This window comes from Rhinolophus sinicus, linkage group LG01 (genome assembly GCF_036562045.2).
Source record: "Rhinolophus sinicus isolate RSC01 linkage group LG01, ASM3656204v1, whole genome shotgun sequence".
NCBI classification, from domain to species: domain Eukaryota; kingdom Metazoa; phylum Chordata; class Mammalia; order Chiroptera; family Rhinolophidae; genus Rhinolophus; species Rhinolophus sinicus.
Genome location: NC_133751.1, coordinates 59,538,785 through 59,555,898, shown reverse-complemented (window position 1 = coordinate 59,555,898; position 17,114 = coordinate 59,538,785). Strand labels below are relative to the sequence as shown.

The 17,114-nt window shown below is 42.9% G+C and overlaps 1 protein-coding gene across 1 annotated transcript in view; it reads right to left on the bottom strand.

Moving 5' to 3' along the window:
• ITGB5 (integrin subunit beta 5) overlaps positions 1-17,114 on the bottom strand; it is a 117,704-nt gene that overhangs the window by 37,093 nt on the left and 63,497 nt on the right. The window contains exon 9 of the mRNA XM_019738981.2: positions 2,934-3,068. Coding sequence (XP_019594540.2) covers positions 2,934-3,068 — 135 coding nt within the window. The remainder of the gene's footprint in view (positions 1-2,933; positions 3,069-17,114) is intronic.

Below are 17,114 nucleotides of genomic sequence, written 5' to 3'. Positions count from 1 at the left end.
CTTCCTGGCCCAGGGTTAAGAAAAGCAGACTAGTCCCAGCTGGACATGTACCTTTCATTTAGCAAAAAGGGGGTTGAGGGAAAGTCCCCCAGTGCCACCCACCAGGGCCGGCTACGTGCGCATGTGCTTCTGCTCACACAAGGGTGGGCAGGCAGAGGGCCTGTGCTTCGTTTAATGCTCTGCTGTTGTCATCTTGAGATCCTTAATAACTCTGGAACAAAGACCCCACATTTCCATTTTGCACTGGGCCGTGCACATCAGTAGAGGTTCTTCCTCCCACTGCCTCTCGTGGCCTGGCATGGCCCTGTGAGCAGCAGCACGCCTAAGACAGGTGAGCGGCTGCTGCTCTCCGGCCTGCCCTCAGCCACAGAAAGTCAAAACCCCACAGCCCTCGCCGTGCAGCCTGGGGCACGTGGCCAAGCCCCTCGGACAGGAAGACAACATGAGAATGTGGAGAGGAGACCAGGAGCCAGCATGGAAGCTTGTTTCGGGGACCACTGCTGTTTCAACGGGGCCATGGCCCCTTGGATCCCAAGGATGGGGAGGATGGGGGTCGCAACTCGCCTTGTGGAAGAGATGTTGAGGGCATGTGGGAAAAGCAGCCTTCTTTCTTTACTGTTTCAAATGCTCTACAAATCATCCCAATACATCAGAGATTTTTCACTTTTGTGAACAACTGGCACTTATAATCATTTTCTGTCTTCTGGGCAATGTCTCTTTATCCTACGGTATCTCAGCAAAAAATGCAATCTGTATCCTAGAGTGTGTGTCTGCACATAAGTGGCAATGACACCACCTTTGGCTTCTTTGAAGCTTTTACTTCCAAAGTGCATGAGGTGTAAGCGAAAAACATAGGCTCTGCGCGGGCTCTCAACCACAGGTTGCCAGTTCGATTCCTCGACTCCCGCAAGGGATGGTGGGCAGTGTCCCCTGCAACTAAGATTGAACACGGCACCTTGAGCTGATCTGCCGCTGAGCTCCCAGATGGCTCTGTTGGTTGGAGCGCATCCTCTCAACCACAAGGTTGCCGGTTCAATTCCCGCAAGGGATGGTGGGATGCGCCCCCTGCAACTAGCAATAGCGGCTGGACCTGGAGCTGAGCTGCGCCCTCCACAACTAAGACTGAAAGGACAACAACTTAAAGCTGAACAGCACCCTCCACAACTAAGATTGAAAGGACAACAACTTGACTTGGGAAAAAAAAGAAAATCCTGGAAGTACACACTGTTCCCCAATAAAGTCCTGTTCCCCTTCCCCAATAAAATATTTGGGGGGGGGGGGAAGGAAAGAAAAGAAAACACAGGCTCTGGCCTCAGCAGTTTCAAATTTGATTCTGGTGCTTGGGGCTCACCAGCAGTGGGACTTGTGGCAACATAGTGGAGCAACATAAATATACTACAAAACTGGACAAGTACTAAAAATAAAATTTTATAGGAAGTGTCTCTAATGAGATGAGGCTTTCCTCACCCAAATAGTTCATGTATATGTAAAATAATGTCACTTATCACTACATAAGATAAGGACCAGCATCAATTCTATTCCTACTTTTTATTTGTGTAGATTAAAGCACTCCCTCCCAAAAAAACTTACTCACATAAATAGAAAGATGGGACTAGAAGTTTTGTTATAGCAACATCATCGTTTCCCATGAGTGCCTTCTCAGTGAAATGCCAACGTAATCATTTTAATGATACAGCTGACAACTCGATTAGGTCCTCTTCGCACCCCACCCCCACCTTTTATTTAAACAAAGAAACTTGGGGAAAAACTGTCTTAGAAGAAGGTTTGTTACCCAGTCATTAGTCCTTCACTTTCTCAACATCGATACCATATTTTGAATTGTCTCTTTAGCGGGGCAAAGCACCACAGTAATATTTAGGAAGAGTGAGATGTACTCGTATGCTTGTGTGTCCCAAAGTGGGCGAAGGGCAGTCGTGAAAGGGAAGGGAGGAGAGGATCCGTATGGAATTTGAGAAAACCCCAGGAGACTGAGGTGTAACCAGCTGTGCAGTTATACCTGCGTCTTTTTTAGCGGTTTTCCTGGGGTCCCGGTTATAAGTCTGCTTATATCCACCTTGTCCATTGTTAGTGTTTCAGAACGTATCGTCAGCTATTTTTAAGGTCCCCGTACTTTTTCTGGTTCCAGTCCGATTTTTTTAGTGGAAGAGAACTTTCCCCTCACTGCCTTTCTATTTTCTGAGCAATGAAACTGTCAAAAAGCAAAGAATGGATCTCGTGATCTGCTTTGGCAGCAGGAACCTCCCAAAGATGTGCGGCTAGCTCTCCATCACCACTCTGCCTGCCTGTGTGCCAGTATTTCATCTGTGTTCTCATCACCCGTATGTCCTCCTCTCCCAAGTCACTCGTTTGGCACACAGGTACACGTAAGAGGTTTCTTCCCCATCATTTAATTATATCCTCTGGTCCATGCAAGGCATCTATGCCCTTCACTGCTGTAGTTATCCATTTCATCTCATCAAATAGACTAAGTGGATGGATTTCTTCCTATTTTACAGAAGGGAAAGGTGAAGGTCGGATTATCTGAGGGACAGAGCAAGCTGTAGAAAGCCAGGAATGAAGGCCAGGTCTCTTAGATTCCTGACCATACTCTCCCACCTGATTTCATCCCTGTCAAGTGAAGATAATAATGGTTTAAAACCCCAAGGGCACAGTGCCAACTTGAGGAAGCCTTAGGGAGCCATGAATGCACTGACGGCTGTCTACTGATTGGGGTTTTTAAACAAGCCCATTGGGCACCTTGAAGACACAACACAGAGCAGGCTTGGGGAAGTCCCCCAGGCTGCTGAGTTGGAAGACAGAATAGGAACTCCTAAAGGACTCTAAGAAGTTATGAAAATTATCAGAAACCAAACAAGAGTGACCAATGCTAACACAAGCATCATATAAACAATGGGGGGAGGGGGAGAACTTACCGTGTCTCCAATCTTCAGGCCCTCACACTTCCTCTGACCAGGGTAGGATACACCATCCTGGCAGGTGGCAGTGAAGAAGAGGTTAAGATCTTCAGGCTGATCCCAGACCGACAGCTCCACCTTAGACCGGATGCTCTAAACAGAGAAGATGAAGCCAGAACTAATTAGGATAGGCTGCCACCAAAACGCTGTCTACACTGGTTCTCTGATGCCCACACGGATTCCTCTCACTCAGGAGTCTCAGGAGTCGGATTTGCTGCTCCTCTTTCATCCCTTTCCTTCTCTCCACACCCACACCCCATCTTACTAAACCTGGCCTGAGGTCTCCCTCTGGGGGCTTGGAGACGTTGATAATGGTCCACCTGCCTTGTGATATTATTAGATAATATCTAAGGGGTGATGTCCTGTCTCATTTGCCTCTCCAGTCACCTCTCATCCCACCCTCCGCTTCAGACACGTAGCTCCTCAAATCTTGCCGTGTGCTCTCCAGGCTTTGGGCCTTTACACGTGCCTAGAATGTTCCTTGGCACAATGGCTCTTCCCGTCCCCTGGCTAGCTCCTTGTCATCCTTCAAAACCAATTCAGGCACTTTCCCTAGGAATCCACCCTATTGTTCTTCACACCCACACCCATCCCCCAGCAGATCAGGTCCATCTGAATGAGGCTGAACTACATTAGGAGAGAATAACATCTTTTGTGTGGATTATGTTCCCAAGACAGTGAATGAAACAAAAATCAAGCCAAAATTTCCCACGAGGATAGAATAAAAGACTGAAGACGCGAAGTGTAAGAAAGGGTGTGGAGCAAGCGGAGCCCTCACACGAAGTTGTAAAGTGATGCAACGCTTGAGAAAACCGGTAGGCAGCACCTAAAGCTTAGGCCAAGCTCAGACCTATCAACTCACCCAAGGATAATACGCAGCAGAGATGTGTACTGACCAGAAGACGTGCACAGGAATATTTATAGCACCACTGACTGTAAACAGTTATCCGAATGCCTATCAATAAAATAGGTTTTATTTTACAATTGCAGTATGTTCACATAATACCACACAATCGTGAGAATGAATGGAATGTGACTACATGCCACGACACAGGTGAATCTCATAAATATAACACTGCCCAAAAGAAGCCAGACACAAAAGGCACACCTACTGTGTGATTCTATTGATACGAAATTCAAACACAGGAAAAACTAATGATTACCCTTAAGGGACAGTAACAGAAGAGGGCATGACAGGGACTTTTGGGTGCTAGTAATATATATATATATATAGATAGATAGATAGATAGATAGATAGATATAGATATATCTATATATCTATATATATCTATATCTATCTATCTATCTATCTATCTATCTATCTATCTATCTATCTATATATATATATTTTTTTTAACCTGGGTGCTGGAGTGTTTTTTTTTAAAATATTATTAGTTTCGTGTGTACAAAACAACATAATGATTAGATATCTATATCCCTCTGACACCATATATATTATAGTTTTTATAACATTATTGACTATATTCCCCATATTGTAATTCACATCCCCATGACTATTTTGTAACTACCAATTTGTATTTCATAATCCCTTCACCTTTCTCACCCATCCCTCCAACCCCTCTCCCATCTAGCAACCACCAATTTGGTCTCTGTATCTGAATCTATTTGTTGTTTTTTCATTTATTCAGTTCTTTAGATTCCACATATAAGTGAGATCATACGGTATTTATCTTTCTCTGTCTTATTTCACTTAGCATAATATCCTCTAGGCTCATCCATGTGGTTGCAAATGGTAAGATTTCATTCTTTTTTATGGCAGAGTAATTAATACTCCATTGTATACACGTACCACAATTTCTTTATCCAATCGTCTCCTGATGGGCATTTTAGTTCCTTCCATATTTTGGCTATTGTGAATAGCGCAGCAGTAAACATAGGGGTGCATATTTTTTTCAAATTAGTGTTTTGGATTTCTTTGGATAAATACTCAGGAGTGGAACTGCTGGGTCATATGGGTAGTTCTATTTTTAATTTCATACTGTTTTCCATAGTGGCTGTACCAATTTGCAATCCCCTCAACAGTGCACGAGTGTTCCCTTTTCTCCATATCTTCACCAACACTTGTTTGTTGATACATTGATGATAGCCTTTCTGACAGGTATGAGGTGGTATCCCATTGTGGTTTTTACTGGCATTACTCTGATGATTAGTGACGTTGAGTATCTTTTCAGATGTCTTTTGGCCATCTGTATGTCCTCTTTGGAGAAATGTCTATTTGTGTCCTCTGTCCATTTTTTAATTGGATTGTTTTTTTGGTGTTGAGCTGTATGAGTGTTTATATATATATATATATAAATTTTGGATATTAACCCCTTATCAGATGTATCGTTGGCAAATATCTTCTCCCATTTGGTAGACTGTCTTTTTGTTTTGTTGATGGTTTCCTTTGCTGTGAAAAAAGCTTTTAGTTTTATGTAGTCTCACATGTTTATTTTTTCTTTTGTTTCCCTGGCACAAAGAGATACATCATTAAAAATATTACTAAGGCTAATGTCTGAGAATTTACTTTTGATATTTTCTTCCAAGAGTTTTTTGGCTTCAGGTCTTACATTTAAGTCTTTAAAAAATTTTGAGTTTATTCTTGTATACAGTGTAAGGTGATCCATTTTCATTTTTTTGCATGTATCTCTCCAGTTTGCCCAGCACCATTTATAAAATAGACTGTCTTTATCCCACTGTAAATTCTTGCTTCCTTTGTCATAGATTAAATGACCATATAGGCATGGAATTATGTCTGCGCTCTCTATTCTGGTCCATTAATCTGTGTCTGTTTTTAGGTGAATACCATGCTGTTTTGATTACTATTGCCTTGTAGTATAATTTAATATCAGGTGGTATGATACCTCCAGCTTTGTTCTTATTTTTCAGGATTGTCAAGGTTATTTGGGGTCTTTGATGGTTCCATATAAATTTTAGGATTATCTGTTCTAGTTCTGTGAAAAATGCCATTGGCATTTTGACAGGGATTATATTAAATCTATATATTGCTTTGGGTAAGTATGGACATTTTAACTATATTAAGTCTTCCAATCCATGAGCATAGTGTATGGTTCCATTTATTTGTATCTTCTTTAATTTCTCTCTTTAATGTATAATTTTCTGAGCACAGATCTTTTAGTTCCTTGGTTAAACTTATTCCTAAGTATTTTTTTAATGCAATTGTAAATGGGGTTGTTTTCTTAATTTGTCTTTCTGATAATTTGTTATTGGTGCATAAAAATGGAACCAATTTCTGAACATTAATTTTGTATCCTGCTACTTTACTAAATTAATTTATCAGTTCTAATAGTTTTTTGGTGGAATCTTTTTTGGGGTTCTCTATAATTAGTATCATGTCATCTGCAAATGATGACAGTTTTATTTCTTCCATTCCCATTTGGATGCATTTTATGTTTTTCTTGTCTCATTGCTGTGGCTAGGACTTCCAGTACTGTGTTGACTGAAAGTGGGCATCCTTGTCTTGCTCCCGATCTTAAGGAGAATGCGTTTAGCATTTCCCCATTGAGTATGATATTAGCTTTGGGTTTGTCATATATGGACTTTATTGTGTTGAGATATGTTCCCTCTATTCCCACTTTGCTGAGAGTTTTTATCATTAATGGGTGCCAGATTTTGTCAAATGCTTTTTCTGCATCTCTTGATATGACCATATGATTTTTATTTTTCATTTTGTTTATGTGGTGTATCACATTAATTGATTTGGGGCTATTGAACCAACCTTGCATACCAGAAGTGAATCCCACATGATCATGGTATATGTTCTTTTTAATGTATTGATGAATTCGGTTTGCTAATATTCTGTTGAGCATTTTTGCATCTATGTTCATTAGGGATACTGGCCTATAGTTTTCATTTTTTGTAATGTTTTTGTCTGATTTTGGAAGCAGGGTAATTGTGGTTTCATTAAATGAGGTTGGGAGTCTTCCCTCTTGAATTTTTTGGAATAGTTTGAGAAGAATAGGTGTTAATTCTTTTTTGAATGTATGGTAAAATTCACCTGTGAAGCCATCTAGTCCAGGACTTTTGTTTGTTGGGAGCTTAATGATTACTGATTCAATTTTGTTAGTCATAATTGGTCTGTTCGGATTTTCTGTTTCTTCTTGATTCAGCTTTGGAAGATTGTAAACTTCCAGGAATTTATCCATTTCTTCCAGATTGTCCAATTTGTTGGTATATAGTTGCTTGTAGTATTTTCTTAAATTCCTTTGTATTTCTGTGGTGTCAGTTGTCACTTCTGTTTCATTTCTGATTTTATTTATTTGGGTACTCTCTTTTTCTTAATGAGTTTGGTTAAAGGTTTGTCAATGTTGTTTATTTTTTCAAGAAACCTGCTCTTGGTTTCACTGATCTTTTGTATTTTTTTTAGCCTATATTTTGTTTATTTCTGCCCTGATCTTTATTATTTCCTTCTTTGTACTTTGGGCTTTGTTTGCTCTTCTTTTCCCAGTTCCTTCAGGTGTGAAGTTAGACTGTTTGAGATTAGCCTGCATTGCTATGAATTTCCTGCTTTGGACTGCTTTTGCTGTGTTCCATAGATTTGGGGTCATTGTATTTTCGTTTTCATTTGTCTCAAGGTATCTTCTGATTTCTTCCTTGATCCCACTGTTCACTTATTCATTATTTAGTAGCATGTTATTTAGCCTCCATTTGTTTGTGTGTTTTGGTTTTTTTCTTGTAAAATTTCTAGTTTCATGCCATTGTGGTCAGAGAAGATGCCTGATACAATTTCAATCTTAAATTTATTGAAACTTGTTTTGTGGCCTAATATGTGGTCTATCTTGGAAAATGTTCCATGTGTACTTGAAAAAAATGCATATTCTACTGCTTCGGGGTGAAATGCTCTAAAAATATCAATTACATCCATCTGGTCTAGTGTCATTTAAGACCACTGTTTCTGTGTTGATTTTCTATCTGGAAGATCTGCCCATTGGTGTCAGTGGGTTGTTCAAGTTTCCTAATATGATTGAATTACTGTTGATCTCTGCCTTTATGTCAGTCAATATTTGTTTTATATATTTAGGTGCTCCTATGTTGGGTGCATAAAGATTTACTAGGGTTATGTCCTCTTGTTGGATTGATCCCTTTATTATTATGCAATGTCCTTCTTTGTCTTTTATTATAGTCTTCGTTTCAAAGTCTATTTTATCCAATATAAGTATTGCTACTCCAGTTATTTTGTTTCCCTTTGCATGAAATATTTTTCCATCCCTTTACTTTCAATCTATGTGTGTCTTTTGATCTGAAGTGGGTCTCTTGTAGACAGCATATGCATGCGTCTTGTTTTCTTATTCATTCAACTACCCTATGTTTTCTGATTGGAGTATTTAATACATTTACATTTAAAGTGATTGTTGATAGGTACATACTTATTGCCATTTTATAATTCATATTTTTGATCGTCATTTGTTTTCTTCTTTCTTCTGCTTAAAGAAGTCCCTTTAACATTTCTTGTAATTCTGGCATCTTGTAATTCTGGCAATTCAGCTTTTTCTTGTCTGGAAAGCTCTATCTCTCCTTCAATTTTTTAATGATAGCCTTGCTGGGTAGAGTAGTCTTAGTTGTAGGCCCTTGTTTTTCATCACTTTGAATATTTCCTGCCACCCCCTGCTGGCCTGCAAAGTTTTGTTGGGAAATCAGCTGATGGTCTTATGGGAGGTCTCCTGTAAATAACTAGTTGTCTTTATTTTGCTGCTTTTAGGATTCTTTGTCTTTAACCTTTGCCATTCTAATTATAATGTGCCTTGGTGTGGGCCTGTTTGGGTTCATCTTTTCTGGGAATCTCTGTATTTCCTGGGCTTGTATGTCTATTTTCTTTGCAAGATTAGGAAAGTTTTCAGTCACTATTTCTTCAATAGGTTCTCAATCCCTTGCTTTCTCTCATCTCCTTTTGGTACCCCTATGATACGAATGTCGTTATACTTGATGTTGTCCCAGAGATCTCTTAAATTATCCTCATTTTTTTGGATTCTTTTTTCTTCTTGTTCTGATTGGGTGCTTTCTGCTACCTTGTCTTCTAAATCATTGAGTCGATCCTTTGCTTCAGCTTATCTGCTCGATTCCTTCTGGTGTAGTCTTCATTTCAGTTATTGTATTCTTTGCTTCTGACTGGTTCTTTTTAATGATTCCTATGTCCTTCTTTATGCTTACTATCTCTCTTTGAAATTCTCACTAAGCTTCTTAAACATTATTATAATCAGTGTTTTGAACTCTGTCTCTGGTAGGTTAGTTGCCTCCATTTCATTTAGTTCTATTTCTTGAGGTTTCTCCTGTTCTTTTATTTGGGATATGTTCCTGTGTTTCCTCATTCTGGCTGCCTCTCTGTGTTTGCTTCTATCTATTAGGTAGGTCTCCTATGTCTCTCACTCTTTGCTGGGTGTCTTATGCAGTAGGTATCCTATCTGGTCCAGTTGCACAGTCTCCTTGATCACCTGTTGTGTTCCAGGAGTGTCCCTTATGTTCTTCTATTATAGTTGAGCCTTGATTACTTTTGGCACAACAGTAGGTAGGATTGACTCCCCAAGCTGACTGACTGTGAGGAATGTCTATACCCACAATGTATGAGCTGCTGTGTGGGGGCTTTACCCCGGCAGGCTCTTGTGCTTATTGAGACCACCCTTTGCGTGTGCCACTTGTGAGGCTAGCCAGGTAGTGCTCTGGTGTAGTCTAAGTCTGGCCTCTGGGTGTGCTGTTTCTGGTGTCTCTTGAAAGGGGCCCCCATGCAGGCCAATTTAAGCTTTGCCTGTAATTGGCCTGGAGCTACCTGGTAGGAGCTACAAATATATATGTGGTTGGTTGCTCCCTGTCCTGGACCTGGAAACATGTGGGGGTGGCCTCACTGTGAATTGAGGCCAGCTGCCACCAGTATTGGGCCTGGGGAAGCTTAGCAAAAGGCCCAAGGCCCCCTTGCCAGCTGCCCATAAGGCTCAGCTGTTGAAAGAGCCTCTTTAGGTGCATGGACCAGGCTAGTTGAGCCAGTGTTGAGAGTGCCTCTGGTGATGCAGCAGTAGTTGGGTGGGGTGGGGTCCAAGGGAGTCATGTGGCCTGGTGGTTTTTACAAGGTTAATGCAGATTCAGTGCTTATGCCCAGTGCCTGGTCTATGACCGCTTCACAAAATACCCTGAGAACACCGCAGCCATCCATTGTTTGCCTCAGGCCCACAGTTCACCAACAGCCACCCAAGAGAGGCTGCGGTCCAGGTAGTGGCTCACTGCCCACCCTCAAAAGTTCCCTGGGCCACTGCGGGACACATGCTGCTGTAAAAGGCTTCCACAATTTGTGGGGTGGGGCCGGTGCCCGGGAACCAGGAGTGCCTCCAGCAATGTAGTATAGTACCCAGGGTGTCACCAAGGTGGTGCACACATGTGAATTTTATCAGACCAATGCAGACTCAGATTTGGTCCTTTGGGGGATGATCAATACAGAATAAATGGCATCCTCCTACAGGCTACACATGAAGCAGGCTCCACACAGGGAAAATGGCTCCTGTCCCTCCAGCCTCACCCCTCAGTCCTTCCCAGTGTGTCTCTGGCACCTCTTGAGTTGCCGCCCCTCCACCAGAGACCAGGTGAGTGTTTCCAAGCAAGTGAGTCTATGTACAGACACTTTAAAGGGGCATCTAGGTTTCCAGCCACCTTCCATCTCACTGAGACAAATAGATTTTCACTGCCAGATGTTATGGGAACTCTTCTTCCTGGCACAGGACTCCTGGGCTGGGGACCCCTCCCTCTTTTGGAGGGACCATTGCCACCAAGATGTCCCTCCTAGTGTTCAACCACTATCTGTGGGTTTGTGGTCAGCCCATTTCATGTCTCCGCCCCTTCTACCAATCTCAATGTGGCTTCTTCTTTATATCCTTAGTTATAGAGATTCTGTTCAGCTAGTCTTCAGATGATTCTCGAGGTTGATTGTTCTATAATTTAGTTGTCATTTTGGTGTAGCATTTATCTAACCTACCATCTTAGACCTTCTCTCCAGCAGGAGAATCTGTATTTAGATTGTGAACAGTTTGTACAATTTTCTATATGTCTGTTAGTTTAAAAACCGTCATTGAATATCTCTCAAGTTGATGTACTCTGGAGACTGAGGGCAAATAAAGCAATTAGCTTTAGGGGCCATTAGTATTAGTATTTAGGGGCAAGTAATTAGTATTTAGGAGCCATATCTTACAACAAAAGAAAATCGTACACTAACTACACTCAGTGTAGCAGGATGTATGCAGTCCGAGAGACACATAGACACGTGGAACCCAAGATTAACTGATGGCCCATCTGACTCTCCTCTTCCTTCTCACTCTCAGGTTCACTCCAGGGAACACGACATTGAACAGAACTGCAGGCAGAATTGCTTGTTACTCTCATGGGGTGTCTTTTCTTTCTTTCTTTTAAATTTTTTTGCTGAGCATATAGTATTAAACTTGTATAAGTTAAATATGCAGTTTTCTCAACAAATTAACAGCTGGTTAAAAATGTTCTCTGCAAAAAATAGTCTCTTCCTTTGCAACAAATTGCATAAGTGCTTCTATAATTCTAAAAATACTTTCTCTCTTAAATCCATTTCCTCCTAAGTGCCAGCCAGCCTCAACTGGCAATGGGTTTCGAGAGCACCACTCCATGCACATGGCACCCTCCTGCTGGATGTGACTAGTTATTTACAAAACTGTTTTTCCCATTGAGTTGTGAATTCCAAGGGCTATATTATATTTCTCTCTAGGACTGAGCACAACTTTCTGTTGAATGGATGGAAGAAAGGATAGATAGCTTAACAGCAGCTAAAGGGCTCAGGCCTAGTGGAAGAAACTTAAATGAAGTGATTTTTGAAAGTGAGCTAATTTTTTTAGATGTGTAATTGTGAATAGCTACAAGGATGAGGCAAAACAGTATGTCATAAAAGAGCTTGGTAGATTAGAGCCATGTAAAACGTTACTTGGAAATATTCACATGAAATATGAGCCTTGTGCTTCACGAACAGGATGCTGAGAGGAAGCATAAGCACTCCCCACGAAGACCTGCTGAGGCTGCCACCAGGAAGGTTAACGGAGAGTCTGGCAGAGGGGAAAAGCACTAGGGACTGGACTCCCATTCTATGCGTCAGTAACCATAATGGATGGGAACTGAATGTTATGTTCTACTGTGGCCATTAGACCCCAAAGCCTTGTGTTCTGATCTGAAGTTTGTATTCGTCTCACTCCCTACACAGTCTCTAAAATCAGAAACTCTAAAGATGTTAGAGGGGTAGGAACCATGGAGATTATTCGGTTCAAACCTCTCATTTTATGGAAGTAAGAACTGAGGCCAAAGAAAAGGCCTCATCCGGGGCCGTCCAGCTGCCACAGGCAGGACCAGAACCAGGACTTCTGATCCCCCTGCAGCGCTGTCTGTAATCACCACCCCGATACTCACTTCTTTCTTTGAAAACCGGCTCTGATTTTGAAGACGGTGGATGGTCGGGCTATATTTTGCTTGTAAGGGTCAGTGTCCCCTACTAGAATATGAGCTCCCAGAGGGCAGGACTGAGTCCTGATTGCTGTTTTATTCCCAAGGTCTAGCATGATGCCTGCCACACATGAGGACAGTAGTATACATTTGTTGAGTGAATGAATGAAGGAGTAAATGAATGAATAGGAAACAAGATATAACAGAGGATCAAAGCCATAGGCAATGCAATTCTTTCACATGAAGACTCATGTGTGATTCCCGAAATTCAATTAACTCCTACCAGATTTGCCCCTTTCGATGAGTCCTCACTCCTCATCCTCAGACAAGGAGACAATGTCAAGAATGTCAAAAGTTTAAAGGCTATTAACAGTCAGGCGAGGTCACATCTGCAATTGCTTTAAGTCAGGCCAGCTGTGGTGTGGGTGGGAGCAGACTTTATGGCAACAACAAAAAGAGAAACATGTGCTCAGCTAGAAGAAACATATACCATGGCCTCTGATGTCACCCTCCACATGCAACTCTGGTGGTTTCCAGCTCATTCTGTTCTTTCCCACTCTGAAAAGAGGCCCGCTGATTACTCTGTTAGCTCTACCTCCCCTTTCTCAATGCGATGTGATGCTGGAGTTCTGTGTGTGTGCAGCCAGGGCCCTCTGTCTCAGCGTTGGAAGGGACCCTCTCACCAGCACCAACTATACAGCAAAGCTCCACATGACTGAACGCCCTTGGAGGACTTGGTGATCTCTCACAATGAAGAATTTGGCAAAGCAAGAATACATTTATAAATCAAAGCCCAGACTTAAAGATTTCTCACTATGAAAGTTGCATATGACAGACTCAATTCTACAAGACATTAAATTAAACATACCCTTTCCATTTTGCTCCCTCCTCAGCTTAGCTAAATACCACAGCCATTTCATCTGTTACATATGTTCCAACCAAAATCTTTTCAGACTGTCCCCACAGATGGTTTGCCAGCACTCTCGGGGGGAGGTAAAAGTCAACACCCACACTTAAGTCATGTGTTGCATGACTCATTTAAATTCCACCACAAGCCACTGAGATGGTAAGGTGACATAGAGGAATGCAAACAGTCTGGTTAGAGCTGTACATGGACCCTGGCCAGGCAGAGGAGCACGTGAAAGGGTAGCCAGAGCAAACTGGATCCTCTACTGTGGTCCAAAGGCTGCTCACTCACGCACACACCCCACACACCGCACCAGAGGCCGAAATCCAGGAGAAGTATTAGGGGCTGAAGTCCAGCCGTGGACCTTCCCATTTGCCAGAAATGCTGGCAGCTAGGGAACAGGCACTAATCAGCATTAAGTCCCAAAATGGCTTCCACCAGCCAGGCTTCGCTCCAAACACCTTGCCATTTCACATTTCTGTATATAGTTCTTTAAAATGTCCAATGAAGGGAGGGGCGGCAGTAGGCAATTACCAAGGGTCCCACATTTTTGGAGCGATGGGCATGTTCAATATCTTGATGGTGATGATGATTTCACAGGTGTGTATATGTGTAAAACGTATCCGATTGTACTTTAAATCTGTTCGGTTTTGTATGTTAATCATCTCTCAATAAAGCTGTTTTAAAATTTTTCCACTAAATCTGAACAGTCACTGTTGACAGTATTCCAGAATCGCCCATTTTTAAAAAGTCAAGTTTCAAATTCATTCATAAGTTGTATGGCTCGTTTCCTAACACGTTCTCTTACAGGAACCAGTTTAACTCACAGTCAAGTTACTGTGCCAGATTCCCACAATTCTGCAGGGGATCCATCCCAGGCTCCAAATGCAGCTCCCACCTGGAAAAGGTCGTTTTCTCTGCTCATCCCATCCCGACTCCTCAGCAGCAGAGCGGGCTCTCCACTTCTCCCCTGACCTACCTCCGCCTACCACACAGAGAACGTGGTTCCCCAGGTGCCTGGATTTCCATTAATAAAATGAATTTATTTATCATGAACCCTGCTCAGGGCCTATGCAATGTATCTCAGAGAAGGAACACCACTAAGCATTTATGTGATTCCCATCCAGGGAACGAACAATGATGCCTCGTGCTCCCTGGTCTTCAGCAGCCCCCCCCCCCCACACACACACACACACAAGTGTGGACATGCAGAACCACTTAGTCACACAATGCTGACCGAGCAAACTGTTCTTTTCATTTTTGGCAAACACCATCCAGTCAGTTCTATGAAACTGTGTGTCATTAGGCCCTCCTTTATTAAAGCCATGAGGAGCAGAGGGCCTGTAACTTTATCAGGAAAAGCTCTGGGGAGAGCCCCAGAAGTCTGTCAGCCATCCAGAGGGGTCTGGACTGAAGAGCTAGCTGACTGAGGATGGAAATGCTGGGAGGTGGCTCTTCCCCAGAAACTCAGGAGAACATCTTCACCCTACCCCAGAGACTGAGAGGCAGTTGCTCTTTAGCCATTGCTCCCTCAAAAGGGGCCCGGCTCAGCAGGAGGCAAGCTGAGGTCACCTCACCAGATCTAGCAATAGGCCCCCTCCTGACCCAGACTCCCGGGCCCCAAGAGGGACAGGGAGAGCTGCACAGGCCGGGTTCCAGCTCTCACTTTGACTTCTTTAGTTCAGTGTCCAGAGCTCGCAGCCAAGAGGTTTACAGCACAGTACTCGGAACGAGGACAACACTCGGCAAGGCCAGGCCCCCTCCCTCGCACGCACGCTCTCTTCTCACTCTTTCAGTGTTACACTTCCACTCACTGTGGAAATCTGAAAACTGCTAAGTGTAAAGTTAACGTGGAAACCCTGTCTTACTGGGTTCTAAGTTCTGGGTTCTGAGGTGGCCCCCGGATCCGGCAAAGATTTAGAGATCAGAGATCAGAAAAGAGGATGTCGGAATGTAGGGAGTGGGGTAGGAGAGGAGAAGGAAGTCTTTAGTTTCTCTTAACAGGGAGCTCAGGAGTGAGGTAGAATCAGAGAATTTGTGAAGAAGAGGACCCATAACGATAACAGAAAGTGGGGGCAGGGAGCCAGGAGGAGGGAGGGGAAGCTAGTCACAAATCCTCACTGCCCCTCAACTCACAGCAAAGCTCCAGGAGACCTAGGGAGGGCTGGCCACACCCCCAAGTTCCCGGGTTCCCCCCTGAGGTAAGGGTATTATCTACAGCTGCTAGTCTAGCTGAGCAGTACTTTGTTCAAAAAAGTGCTCCAGCAGTAGGTGACAAAGTCAACACTGGAAAAGGCAGAGTTCCATATCCTCACCTGTAAATCGGTCATGGCTGGAAACATAAGATGGCTTCTCTCACACACACGTGATGCCACAGTGGTTCACTAGGTTCCCAGCGTAGCTCACAGAAATCCGTTTTACAGAAGTTTAGGACTAATAGTGCTACTTCCACTGGACTTACTCTGTGTATAACTTTGTTTTACCAGGAAGATACACTCTGAATTCTGCTTTGGGCATTACCTGGTCCTATAAGGGGCTGTGTGGGCAGTGGAAGCTATAATCGTCCTGGGGCTTAGCTGAGGGTACATACTTCCCTGCATAAGAAACTGTGCTTGCATTTTCCTGAAAAAAAGTAGGTCTGACTCAAGTATTATTCCTTGAGTATTAGGAACTGAAGGGAAGGAAAGTAGGAAGAAGAAAGGTTTGGGAATCACAAACAATTGTCTTGGGATATGGAAGTGACTCCTAAACTACATCTGTAAATGCGGCACTTATCACGCGGTCTGACAATTAAGTTCGTGAACTCATCCTAGAAAAAATGCTACCTACCTCATTGATGAATACCACTATGGTCACCTTCGAAGTACTCCCTTTGGGAAGCTATGCACCAGTGCCAGCACCTAGTTTACCCTTTAAAGCAATTTTGGAACTCTTTTTCTGGAATGGCCATCAGAGCTGTCGTCATATTACCCTTGATGTCCTGAATGTCATCAAAATGTCTTCCTTTCAATATTTCCTTTATCTTTGGGTAAAGAAAGAAGTCATTGGGGGTCAGATCAGGTGAGTAGGGAGGGTGTTCCAATACAGTTATTTGTTTACTAGCTAAAAACTCCCTCACAGACAGTGCCATGTGAGCTGGTGCATTGTCGTGATGCAAGAGCCATGAATTGTTGGTGAAAAGTTCAGGTCGTCTAACTTTATCACGCAGCTTTTTCAGCACTTCCAAATAGTAAACTTGGTTAACTGTTTATCCAGTTGGTACAAATTCATAATGAATAATCCTTCTGATATCAAAAAAGGTTAGCAACATCGTTACAAGTTCGCGAACTTAATTGTCAGACCTTTGTATATAGCAGAGTTAAGGTAAACTGGTGAGTTACAGTAGCACAAAATTTAATAGGCCCACTCAGGCTCCCTCTGTAAGGACCTGATTATGATCAGATCCTAATGTGTGGTCAAAAGACCTGCTGTTGATTCTTCTCGGACTCTTCTATCCCATTTTATCTGCAGCTCTAGGAGGAGCTCCTTGAGCTTGAGGAATTTCAACGGCCCTGCCCATTGTTAGGCAACCTCAGTATGCATGCTTCTCACCTCTCACCACAGGGAACACAGTGGCAGAATCATCTAGGCAACTGGATGGGTGGAGAGCACCTGTACCCACCCAAGTGAGGTAGCCAACAGGTCCTGGGTTATCACGTAGTCAGAACTCAAGCACAGCCAGGGGCCGCCGGCCTGAGTCTGATTGAGCCATTCACAGCTCACAGGGACCAGCTTATGAT